Source organism: Salminus brasiliensis, chromosome 22, assembly GCF_030463535.1.
Source record: "Salminus brasiliensis chromosome 22, fSalBra1.hap2, whole genome shotgun sequence".
Taxonomy (NCBI): domain Eukaryota; kingdom Metazoa; phylum Chordata; class Actinopteri; order Characiformes; family Bryconidae; genus Salminus; species Salminus brasiliensis.
Window position 1 is genome coordinate 28,167,127 of NC_132899.1, and position 12,791 is coordinate 28,179,917.

The 12,791-nt window shown below is 43.6% G+C and overlaps 2 protein-coding genes across 2 annotated transcripts; one reads left to right on the forward strand and one right to left on the reverse strand.

The window, feature by feature from the left end:
* Window positions 1–1,144: 1,144 nt before the first annotated feature.
* Window positions 1,145–6,140, reverse strand: LOC140544336 (elongin-B-like). The gene is made up of 4 exons (XM_072667840.1): window positions 5,855–6,140; window positions 3,504–3,638; window positions 2,472–2,580; window positions 1,145–2,046 (listed from the first exon to the last, which is right to left on the reverse strand). The coding sequence occupies exons 1-4, from the start codon at window positions 5,855–5,857 to the stop codon at window positions 1,934–1,936; spliced, it is 360 nt and encodes a 119-aa protein (XP_072523941.1). The 5' UTR covers window positions 5,858–6,140; the 3' UTR covers window positions 1,145–1,933.
* Window positions 6,141–8,112: 1,972 nt separating this feature from the next.
* On the forward strand, window positions 8,113–12,403 carry pkmyt1 (protein kinase, membrane associated tyrosine/threonine 1). Its single transcript, XM_072667502.1, has 8 exons — window positions 8,113–8,197; window positions 8,660–9,062; window positions 9,804–10,041; window positions 10,149–10,455; window positions 10,567–10,673; window positions 10,820–10,992; window positions 11,202–11,431; window positions 11,959–12,403. Exons 2-8 carry the CDS (start codon window positions 8,667–8,669, stop codon window positions 12,308–12,310), a joined length of 1,803 nt encoding a protein of 600 aa, XP_072523603.1. The 5' UTR covers window positions 8,113–8,197; window positions 8,660–8,666; the 3' UTR covers window positions 12,311–12,403.
* The last annotated feature ends 388 nt before the right edge of the window (window positions 12,404–12,791 follow it).

The following is a 12,791-nucleotide window of genomic DNA, read 5'->3' on the forward strand; positions in this document are numbered from 1 at the left end:
CAGTAGATATTAGGCTAAGTTTGCTAATAAACACTACTCTGAGGCCCAAATGCACGTCTCAACCCATCTCTCTAAACAGATCCAGATCTTCACTTGTGCTTGTTCGCTTTCACTCTTGGTGAGATTCATCTGGGCAGGTGTAAATACAGTAATTGTGAACCAAAAAACAACTATACTGAGACCTGTAAGATGATGTGGTCTCTGTCAGGTCCCAAACAAAATGGAATCTGACCCAGCTATCCGGTCTACACTGCTAAAAGGCCCCTGTAGCCAGGTGTTAACCTGGTGTACTGCCCAGATAATTAACCTTACTACAGCTAGGAGAAAATGCCAGAACAATCACTGAAATACTCGCTTTCTTTGTTTTCAAATGAGCACTTAAGAGCACATTCATCCACTACAAACCACTGATTTCAGACCAGTAGACCAACAACAGATATCAGACCAGAGTGTGTACCAGTGACCTGACCAGTCCAGAACGTCTCATGATACAAACTGCTACTAAAGATAAAGGAATTTTACTGAACGGATTAATCAGGAGCTCATCTCATCTAAACTGTGATGGTATTACTTATACAAACACAAAAAGATCAGATAGGAATCGTCCGATGCTCAGCATCAAGATTCTCTGATCAGAACAGGGGGGCAAAATAAACTGATTTGGGACATAATCGTACTACAAAGCGGGATGTTATGTGAATGTTAATGTTTCAGTTTTAGATGCTGTTTAACAGTTAAAAGCTACATAAACAAGTTCAACAGCTTTTAAGGCAAATAAATGACCATTTTGGTGTGTGTTTAATAAGTTTGAAAAGTGAAATTGGTCTAATTCCAGTGTTCGTTAGCAGTATTAGCCTAACAGTTTTATTTCTAAACTAAAAGAAGCACATTTCAGATATTGACTGCATATGGGGCCCAGTTTTGCTCGGATTGGCTGGGAGTAAGAGTAGCAACGCAAAAATGTATTTTGTGCCTTCACAAAAACAGCAACCTCAAAATGGACCACATTTGCAATTTAGCTTCCATATATAGACAGGAACGATACTTTTAAACGGCATAACGAATTCTTTTAGTTGAAGAAAATGGGAAATTTGGTTCTCTTTGTGTTTGGAGTGAACAGCACAGATAAAGGAGAAAATGTAAATTGTGTAAAATTATGATTTAATATATCTGCCTATGAGGGTAGATTCCTAAACGTTTCAAATCACATTTAAAGAAAAAGGAAAAACAAACAAACCAAAAAGAAACCCAAACAAAACAAAAAACAGATAAATTAGATAATGCACTATTGATCAGTTTAGGGGCTAGGTTGAGAGACATGAAGTGGGCAAAGCTGAAGTGAAACAAAAGAAGACTCCAAACACACGTTTCCAGTGAGTTAAAACATCATACTTTCGCATGTATCGCCGCTTATCTACAACTTGGAGATGACTCTGGCCCAAAAAAAAGAAGAGCATCAGAAACGCACAACTCTCAGACCTCTTTTTCTCTCCCTTTTTTGTTTCTTGTTCTAAGAAAAACGAATAACACAAATGGCAAGAGCAGCCTTTCAGATGCATGAGCTACACTCGAACAAAGCCCAGTGTTCGGCTTAAGAGGAAAAATCAAAACGAGGTCAGTCAGTGGAGCCAGTGCGCTGGAAGCCAGTGAGATTGAAATGAGAGTCAGTCCTGAAAAACTGAGTAAATGATAACGCCTATAATAATAACATCATTACATTGGGTTTCTTGCACGAAGGTCTGTGTGTGGACGCACTGAGGAGTGGTAGATTCAGTTCAGTTTGACTGCAGGTGACAATATGCCCCATTTGGTTTGTTAAACCCCTAAACCCCTTTAAGTACTCAGTCCGGGTGTGTTGGACCCTTCTTTGTAACAGAGCGCTTGGTTCCTCCCCTCCTCTTGTCCTCTCCTCATCCCCTTCTCCCATTCGCTCCTACTGCACCGACTGCTCGTTGGCTGTGCTGCCCGAGTCCTGAGGCTTCATGACATCGGGGAGCTCTGGAGGGTTGGAGAATGGCTCCACCTGCAAGGGCTCAAATGCATCGTCTACAGAAAAAGGGAAAAGGTCCACATTTTAGCAAACTAAGCAACCAGTATCTGAAAGTATGATGAAGTAGGACTTAAATATCAGGCAGCTAATGAACAGTCAGGTTTTGAAGGTGATGTGTTGGAAGCAGGAAGAATCCATTCGTTCCTCTACCAGTGAAGTGTTTCCTGTGCCACTGGCTGCAACACAAGCCCAAAGCATGATCCATTCATCCCCGTGCTTAACAGTTGGAGAGCTGTTCTTTTCTTGAAATTCTGCACCTTTTTTCCCCTCCACAAACATGCGTCTGGTAATGAAATCTAATTCATATCTGATATTGCGGCAATGCGACAGATTTTCTGCTGCGTGATACACAATATGTTAATGTAATGTGATTTCTTTGACAGAGGAACAAAAGTAGAGCACAGCAGTAACTGAGACATACCACTGATGCGGAAGGCTAATCCTACTGTAGCTGGAGCCTGTGGTCTAGCTGTTTGGTTGGTGAAGCCGGAGTCCCCCAGTGTTTTACTGTCTTCTAGCAGCTGCTCATCCTGAAACACATACACACAACCAAAGGCCAAAGCTTCTTCACTGGTATAAAAACATATTATTACTTATTAATAGCATCTCACATAACACACTAAGGGGGTAAGAGGAAGAGGGGGGGGCTGATGACATTATCGGCTATGAAGATGGGTCGAGAAATTCATCTTCTGCCTCTCGCTGTGTTGAACTGGTGGAATCGGAAGTCATCTGCCTCTCTTCTGTAATTGCAGGACTCGTGCATCCGTCTATGGTTTTGTGTGAAACTGACCAATGGACGCACAGAAACTCGTCTTTTGCCTCTTGGAGTTGATATGCTATTTTATTGTCACATTCCATTGCTTTGGGGAATCTGAGACTCTGGTAAACCCCATTATAAGCACCAAAACAGTTCGTCCACAGGAGTCCTTTTAACTTTTACAGAGGGAGCTGACACTGTTCTGAACAGTCTGATATAAAAATGTGTGGGTATTGTCTTACATGCAAAGTGCCTTTAAAGCTAATTTAAGAAAATACACAAAAATTGAGGAAAATCTACTGCATGACGAAGTTACACCCATTGTCCTAGAATGTGTTGACGTGTAAATGGTAACCAAAAGACATTGAGTTTTGGCTCATCTAGGTACAAGGGGAAAAATGCCTCAATTTGTGGGCAGAAGCTTCGTTGACCATCGCTGTCAAACATGGTACTGAAATCCAATACTTATCCAATACTAAGCAGCCTCTGCCTGTACAGCCTCTTAGTGTTTGATTACACTTTACTGTAGGGGAGCATTCGTAGAACACAGGGCACAAACATAAGCCTTAACCATGACCACTGCCGCAAACCTACATAAGCGCTATCGCTTCTTGGAATAACATGCACAAAACAACACTGAGCATGGATAGGCCAATTACATCAACATCTTGCCTCTGCAGTTTCAGTGCATACCTTATAAAGCCTCTGATCTTCAGGCGGCCGCTTCAGGATTCCCTCGACAATGCGCTTAAGCTCATAAACGGTGGTGGACTCCTTAGCGTCCGTGAAGATCGTCGTCTTGTGACGCCTAATCATTAAAAACACATCCTGGGGAGAATTATAGAGAGAGGAAACAAAAAAAAGAAAAAAAAAAAGACTTAATAATACAACTTAATGTTCATTATACTGCCCAAGGCTCCTGAAACCTAGACTTGTCTCGACTCTATGGACACACTATTAAAAACAGACGCTCTGTACAGTTTTAAAATAAAATCCTACTGGTCATCATACAGAAAAGTACTGGTACACAGCAGGACTGAACGCTGAACCCTGTATAGCACCAAATCTAACAAGGGGACTTGATACACAGAACACAGCAAAACAGAAAGGGGGGGGGGGCTCTAAATTATCTTCAATGACCGACTACTAAATTTGATCTGCACATTCTGTTGCCTACATAGTGTAATGGTTCTTGTTTATTTGAACTGCTGCTGGGGTTACTGAACACCACAGAAACCACCTGAGATATCAACTTCCAAGCAACGCATCTGTGACTTTCATCCAAACACCAGCTAAACTTGCTAAAAACAAACTAAACAAAAAAAATATATATACAACTGTGGCGTGACTGGAAATACACATCTGAGGTTTAGCTACAGTGCGAGACACTGGCACTGGTTAGTTAAGTGGGCTCAGTGGGACCAGAACATTGCCGGTATAATCCCCTGGACTGGCAGGAACTGGGAGCTGTGAGCTGTGAGGGAGTGCTTTTCTCCTCCTCTTTCTCCTCCCTTATTCATGGCTGAATAAGGCCCCACTCTGGGCGTGTGCTCAATGCCCCTAGTCAACATCGCCGACATGTTCACTGCCATGGATCTGTGTGTGTTAGCTGCAGAGGCAACATTTCTGTTGTACTGCCGGATGATCTTACCCTTACTCAGTGGCAGTATTTCATGCCATTGCGCGTTCAAAACATAAATAGACACAAACTGAAACTAAACGTTGATTGTTTTCTTATTTACTCACAAACACATTAGGTTACACTGTTCTACATAAATTAGGGTGGCCATGTGTCCTCTTGTCTTGTCTTGTCTCGTCTCGTCTTTTTGGGACGATTCCTCGCTCCTGGGCTCCCCCTACAGACGAGGGTTGTCATTTGCGCTCTGAGCCGCCACTAAAAGATACCTTTTTCTGGACAAGCTGAGACATACAGAACCGTAACAGAAAGTGAAAGGAGAATGTGGACTAAGGTGGTAGAGTAACATTACCACACTTTACACACATATGAGTCGGGTTAGGCAACATTACGCTTTCCCATTTGACGCTTTCCCCAAAAAAGTTATATACTGCAGTTAGCAGTATGCCAAGCCTGGAGCAGCAAGGACAGCAACACTACTCTCCCTGGTACAGGCCAGAGGTGCATCGCAGTGATTTTAAAGCAAGTTGATTATCTGGTCTATATGTACCTGCATCTACATGCAACCAAAATCACACAGGTATAGCATATCGGACACAGCTGTAGGATTGGACAGCTGCCAGTGATATTGTGAGCTTTCTTAGCAAGTGACTTTATTTTATGTAGCTTTTATGTATTTATTATACAGTTTACACTGGTTGGAAAATAATAGATATGGTCACCTTTGACAGAACATGAGTTTATGAGGGTAAATAGTGGTTTAACGCCTTGGCTTGATCATCTCCTTCCTTGACGATCACTAAAACAGACACTGCCTCAGAAACTGAAACGGAGGCAACTTACTTCACAGCCAAACGCACAGCGCCACATGATGACCACATAGCTAAATATCTGACCACATGATGACCACATAGCTAAATATCTGACCAATGTCTGACTAGACCGTTTACGGTGGGGTTAAGTCGACAGTCCACTGAATTAGGCTGTCAGCGGCGTTATTAGCTAGTTACCGATGGTCGCGAATCCAGGTCCAGAAAAGGAGGAAATCCACGCCAGGTTTTTGCTCCAACTGCCTGGACAGCTCGGCTGCAGCCGAGCTGTCCAGGCAGTTGGAGCAAAAACCTGGCGTGGATTTCCTCCTTTTCTGGACCTGGATTCGCGACTCCTGTTAGTTACCCACACTGAAACAAAGCTAAAGCTAATTAGCAGCCCAGCTAAGCTAAACTAAGCTAAGCTAAGCTAATCCTGCTCAGCATATCAGCAAGCTGCTCTCCCCACGCCACAAGCACCGACCACTCATACACCAACATCTATCCCAAACATTAATAGACGTCTAGCGCCGGTTTCTGTTAAACTCGTCTTTCCGTTTGCAGTCTTAATCCTGGGTTTAGAGACTGTCGTTTCTCACCATAGCTGAAGTTTATGCTGCTCCGCTTCTCCACCCACAGAGCTGCGCCAACAGCGTAACTCACGTACAGAGACCGCAACTCACGCAAGTACTGAAAAGGAAGGGGGTGGGTGGGGGGTGGGGGTCTTAGGCAACTTTAAAGGGCCCACCTCACAAATAACATTAACTTTGGGGACAGATTTAGTAGCTAGCTAGCTACATAAAGATAGTCACCGAGCCCACAGCTAACAGCTATAGAAAAGGTACAGGCCAAGTGCCCGGATGTGTTCCTGAGTGTGTTATCGAGGATGCATCAGGAGGTGACTTGTGTGTGCACTAGGTACAGCCGAATATCCCAGAATGCCTCGCGCACCACGCCGCTGTTCCAATATCACTGTGCCAAGTCCGCACTACCAAGTGCACTAGTCTTCACCGAACTTCACTTTGTACTGAGAATCTGTCTAGCACGTCTCAAAACATCAGAGGAAAATAATGGAAATTGCTCAGCTAATCGCTGAAGTGCAATAAACAAAAGATCTACTGAAAAAGTAAAAAGCTGCGGTGTACATTACATCTTCTAAACTTTTCCCAAAAGTAAAAAAACACCAGTATTTTAATGGCAGCTACTGTAAAAAAAAAAAATGGAGCATTTATGTCAGCCTATTCATCATAAAATAAAGAACAACCGCCAGACACAAATATATATATATATAATTATGTTAAAAAGTGGAAAAACGGCAAAAATGTATGTTCAAAATTGCTTTTTAACAATTGTATTTTAATGTTTAATGTTTGAGTTCTCACTATCACAAATTATTATTATTATTTTTTTTTTTACATTAAGTTACATTAAGTACAATTTAATTTTGAGCGTGTGGTAATTCTTTCAAGTAAAAAATCATGTAAAATTATATTCTCACTATGGAATTTGAAAATTACTAAAATTTACGAAAATACTCAGAACAACACACAAGAACACCTAATTTTACTAAAAAATACAACAGGCTACCTAATTCACCACTCACGCCTAAAAACTAAACTAAAGACTAAATGTATTTTCCACAAAAAAATAAATATTTTAGAAAATCTAATAACTACACTTCAATAATTATTTTTTTGTTAAATGTATTTTTTTTACATATAAATTTATAAATCGTTGTTATTCTAAGTTCATAACTTTATTACATTTAAACTTCTTAAAATAAATTGCAAACGAAAAGCTGAAACGGCGCAGAGATGAGATCATACGAAGCGTAGGTTGCGCAGTTTATCCTCCGTAGCTGCGCAAACTGCGTAAGTGCGTAAGCGCGTAAGCGCGTAAGCGCGTAAGCGCGTAACTTACGTGTCAGTACGTCATCGTCTGTTTTGGCGCGTGGGGAGGAAATTTGAAAGCGCGGAAAAGCGGTGAGATTCCCATATGAAATAAATCATATTAATAGAGCCGCTGCAAAGCTGAGAAACAGCTGCAGAAACCCAGTGAAGAGACTGAGAGTCGATAAAGACGAGCTCGAAATGGGGCGTGAGGCTGTCAGTGGGGTCAGTCCAGGCGTTGACAGCAGCTGTGTGTGTCTGTAGTTTCAGGTTCTGTCAGACCTGTGGGCACAGACCCGGGGCCGGTCAGGCAGAGGAGCAGGGGAACGCTCGGTCTTTCTGTGGGGTAAAGAGTCTGGATACTTGGCTGTATTATTTGACACTGTATTTTTTAATATTTTCAGTTGGGGTGACGGTTCTTGTCAGGTTAGCCTGGTGGCTAGTGCTAGCTAGCTAATCTGAGCTCAGCATGAGGGGAGAGGTCAGACAGATGCAGCCAGTTGTTTGTTTACAAGCAGAAAAGCCCACAGATCTGCAGACTGCATGTTGCTCTCTGCTCGGATTATTTCTTACAACATTCACAAAAGCAGGATTTGTCAGTTTAGGCAGATATCTATCCAGCTAGCTTAAGCCCACAGTCAGGTCTGCTTGGGTAATAGAAACAGACCTGCTAATTGGACAAGATCAAGTTGAAAAATTGAAAAGTAATCAATTTAAGGGAAATGATTTTTAGATATAGCTATAATCTGATTCTTCAGTTTAATAAACCTCAATGTTCCCTCAATTAAACAGTCTGCCCCTTAAAGTCTTAATATTGTCTTGTACCTTGATATTTTAGGTGCTCTGTATGTTGTAAGGAAAACGCAAGAACTGTGAGCAGACTGGGGTGACCATAGGACCCCCCCCCCCCCCCCATTTGTCGGTTCTGGTTAACTTTAACAGCGGTCACACCTCTTTGTGTGTTCACAGTGAGAATGGTGCTCCTTTCTGTGCTGTAGATCTGACGTTGAAGTGTGAACAAACTTCCAGCAGTCGTCCTCCTGTTTGACCCAGGTAATGTTGTCATTGCATTTGCCCCACACCCATATTTACATCTTGATGTTCGTGGATTTCAGGCCACTCACAGCCCTCCAAAAGACACTTGTCGTTTGTGGAGGGGAGTTTACATCATGAAAAGAGTGTAAGTCTGTTGAATGTGACCGTTTTACAGCTTGTCTTTACCCCAGCGCTCCTTAATTTTAAAAATGGAGGTGCTTAAAATGGTTAATGTGGTAGAGAGAGATGTATATAGATAGAGTGACCCTATGTAGCACCTTGTTGTTTTTAAGAGTGTATCTCAGGACAGGCTGTGGTATTAAGACTGATTTTAGACCTTGTGTGTGGATCCTTTAGAAGACCGTCTGCAGGAACAACACTCCTCACGTTTTAATGAACAGGCGAAGCTAAACTGCTGTAGACAACCTCTGTAACTTTTCAGCTGACTGAATTAGCTGTAATATCTGTGATGTATTTCAGGTCCTTCATGCGTTCTGAGCGAGGAGGGCCGTGTCCGCTTGTCCAGAGCGGCGAAATGGTCAGCACTCCGCTGCCCCTGCCTGTGCACTTTTCCCACGCCCAGCAATCGTTCTCCCTGAAGAAGCGCCGCCTTCCCTTTTCCTCGTCGGCCTCGTCGGACTCTCACTCTCCTCAGCGGCTGCTCTCGCACTCCCTGCCTCCACGCCCTCCTTCTAAAGGATGTCCCCCTCTCAGCAGGGTATTTCCCCAGCGTCGCTCCCCCTGGACCCCCCTGTCATGTGCGCTGATTGAAAACCCACCACCGTGCTCCCTGTACGACCCAGGCCGGCCGCAGTCCTTCTTCAACCAGTGCTTCATCAACCTGGGCCTGATCGGCAGAGGCTCCTTCGGGGAGGTGTACAAGGTGAGCTTTTTATCTGTGTTGACTAGAACAGAACACTTCTGGTCCTGGAGGAGCACAGCACAGCTGGCAGGATCCTTTAGAAGACATTAGAAGATTAGGTCTTGGGAGAGTCCAGTTTCTGGGTTTCCCTGCTCAAACACACCTGTGCTGCACTGTGCTCATTAATGTTCTTATTGTGCAGTCATTTTGCCCTACGAGCAGTATAGGGGCCAGTGCGTTTTTTTTGTTGTTGTTGGTTTATTACACAGTAAACCAAGAAATCGACATTGGCAGTCAATTAATTTAAATAGTGGTTGATGGATGTATCGATTATGGAAATATTTGTTAGTTGCAGCTTTCAAAAGTAGCACAGGACTAGGGCTGATTTCAGAATAGTACTGTGTCTAGTTTTATAATGAAAAAGCTTTTAATATATATTATTCCAAGTTGTGGTTTTACATCACTGTGTTCATTCCATCATTGCCAAAGCTCTCCTCATGGGAGTCTAATATTATATATATATAGTGCTCATCCAACACCTGGTTTGGAAAATCAGTGCTTAATGATGTTAAATCAGGTGAGCTGCTGATGGAATTGAACACATCCACACACTGGCTGGGGGTCATCCAGGAGAAACCTGGAAACAAGCTTTGTTCTTTAAACTAGCTCACGAGATCTCCACTACTTTCTTCAAAATGAGAAATGTACCTAAATAGAAATGAGAAAAAGTCCCTAAAAGTAGTTTTTTTTTATCACTGTCAGGTGAAGAGTCTATTGGATGGTCGGCAGTATGCAGTGAAACGTTCAGTGCAGCGCTTCCGCGGCGAGGTTGAACGCTCCCGGAGCATCAAAGAGGCTCGTAATCACGAGCGCCTCCATCCGCACCCACACATCCTGGGCTTCAGCGCCGCATGGGAGGAAGGAGGGCATCTCTACATTCAGACTGAACTCTGCTGCACCAGCCTGCTGCTCCACGCTGAGGACCAGCCTTCAAACCCAGGTGAGTGTTTGGGCAATTTCTTAAATTTTATTTTTAAATGTGTTGGTTTGTTTGTTGAAATTACAGTTGAGGAGAAAATCCAACCCTTGTTATCAATCTTCTTCTAGGTGAGGCGTGTGCCTGGGATTACCTGTGTGATTTGCTCTCGGCTCTTGCTCACTTGCACTCTCAGGGCTTTGCTCACATGGACCTCAAACCGGCCAACGTGTTCCTCACACGCTCTGGACGCCTCAAGCTGGGCGATTTTGGCCTTCTGCTGGAGCTGCCCAGGGAAAGCGAGGATGGAGAGACTGCAGGAGAAAACAGCACAGAGAAAAAGAAGAGGGAGAAAGATGATGCACAGGAGGGAGACCCACGATACATGGCTCCTGAACTGCTGAGGGGAGAGTACGGAGCTGCTGCGGACGTTTTCAGGTTAGCACTGTCACTTTCGTTCCCTTCAAGCTTTCTCAAATACTAGTGATGCACCAAGTGCTGTATTTTGTGATTGTGTTACGTAACCAGATGTGTTGTGCTTTTCTGTAGTCTGGGAGTGTCCATCCTGGAGTTGTCCTGTAATATTGAAGTGCCTAAAGGAGGAGAAGGATGGCAGCAGCTCAGGAAGGGTTGCTTACCTTCAGAATTTACTAATGGTAACAATCAGTCATGTTTATTGTCTCACAATATGCGTTATCTGGACATCTTTGGCAGCTTAAAAATGTGAGTTTTGCTGATGCTGGTAATCAGTTCAATTGATTTTAAAGATCCTTGTGTATAATTCCCTGTGTACATGTTTTAGCACTGTCTTCAGAGCTGCAGGATGTTCTGAGGCTGATGCTGGCCCCAGAGCCCAGAGACAGAGCTACAGTACAGCAGCTCCTAGCTCTGCCCTCAGTGCAGAAACACAGATGGAGACGACAGCTTTCACTGCGGGTCCGGGAGAGCTGGCTGTCCGTACTCACTCTCACACAGGTAGAGGCAGTAGTGCATTTCTGCTGGGTTCCTTTTCTAGTTACAAGAATGATGCTTCCTGTGTTGTGTGAAAATCATAAATATGAGGGTTTACTGTGAAGCTTTCAGTTCACCAGCCCAGCTTCCAGTGGACATAGGTGAAATAGCATGGGCTGGAAGCATTGTGGAAAAATTCAACTATAAACAGTTATTCCCATTTCTTTCCACAGTTCATCTTGTCTGCAGGCTGGAGTTTCTTGTCCTCCTTGAATTTGCCCTTCGTTCCTCGCTGTCCTCCCCCTGCTCCCTGCACACCCCCCAGAGAGAGCTGGGAGAAGGAGGGTGACATTAGTGCTCTACAGCACAGCGCAATTCTCTCAGACTCTGACACGCCTACAGATGAGCCTGTGTTTTTGCCAGACACACACGGCCTACAACACTCTCCTACATTTACACACAGGTACGTCACACATGTTGGGAGTGGTTTTGAGGCCAGCACTAACCCTGTCTGTAGAATAAGCTGCTGTCTTTAAACCTTCTCCTGTTGACCCACAGCACTGCACTTGCCTATGTGGTTTAATGCTATTTTGTTCACCATTTTTAATATGCAGTGACGGAAAACACAAAAAAACTATTAGAAACACCATTAGAGAGGTGTATTAAGATTTAGGGTTGCACTAACACTCCTGATGCCGTGTTAGTGATGCTGAGTCGACATTCTACCGCAACAGACTTTGCCACACACATTAATACCACATTATGTCTTTGCACACCTTTCCTTTACAATACTATTTCCCGCCAGAAGACCCAACCTAAGATTACAGCTCCTCTCACCAGCAGAGATACTTGTTAGCTTTATGTTTACATTACAAGCCTCATTAATTAGTTAGTATTAGGCGAATACGTACAGGCTAAAAGACGCAATCGGCAGTTCTCACATGACACCGATTTCATGTCTGTCTGTCTGTCTGTCTGTCTTCCCATCAGAGTCCAGGCCAGGTTATCTGTTGGAAGCACCTCCACCCCACTGCAAAACTCAAGCGCCCTCGCTCATGACAGTCTCACCCACACTCCGACTCGCAGCCTCATACACACTCCCTCCAGCATTCGCACCAGCAGCTCCAGACGCACACTCGTGGGCACGCCCAGCCTCAGCCCAATCCGGTTAGGATCCCCAGCCAGACTGAATCGATCTTCAGACCTCCAGCCTCTCCTCTCGGACTCCCCGGCTTCCAGTCGTTTGCTCCGCAGCTGGGCCGAAAACGAGCAGAAGAGCGGCTTTGAGCCTAAAAACCTGCTCAGCCTCTTTGATGAGACCACTTTGGAGAGCGAACCCTGAGAGACAAGGGCTGATCGCGTGCTTATCACTTTATAAAGTGAACAAACTTGACTTGGACTGGAAATACTGGACAAGAGGGAAAGGGGGGGGAAAGAAAAGGCCGCAATGTGCTGTACTTAGTTACTTTAAACAGAAATGTGTGTTGTAAATCTTTGATTCCTTGTTGAGGACTTTTACACTCGCTTTAATTTTGTGAATAAGATTTTGTGTGTTTTTGGGTTTGTTTGTTTTTTGTTTTTTAATTTTTCCAATTTAACGTTTGTTTTGCAGTGCATGTTAAAATGAAATAACTGTTTTGCTGTGATTTTATTTTCTTATGTGAGCTTATATGAACATACGTCAGAACGTATTGATCATTTCTGAATGTACTATTTGTCTGTTAATGACTAAAAATCAAATTTATGCTGTTTTGTGCTCAATTGTATATTATTCTTGGTTGAAGGTGCCGGCATGAAATTAGTCATAGGTTATTATATTTCTG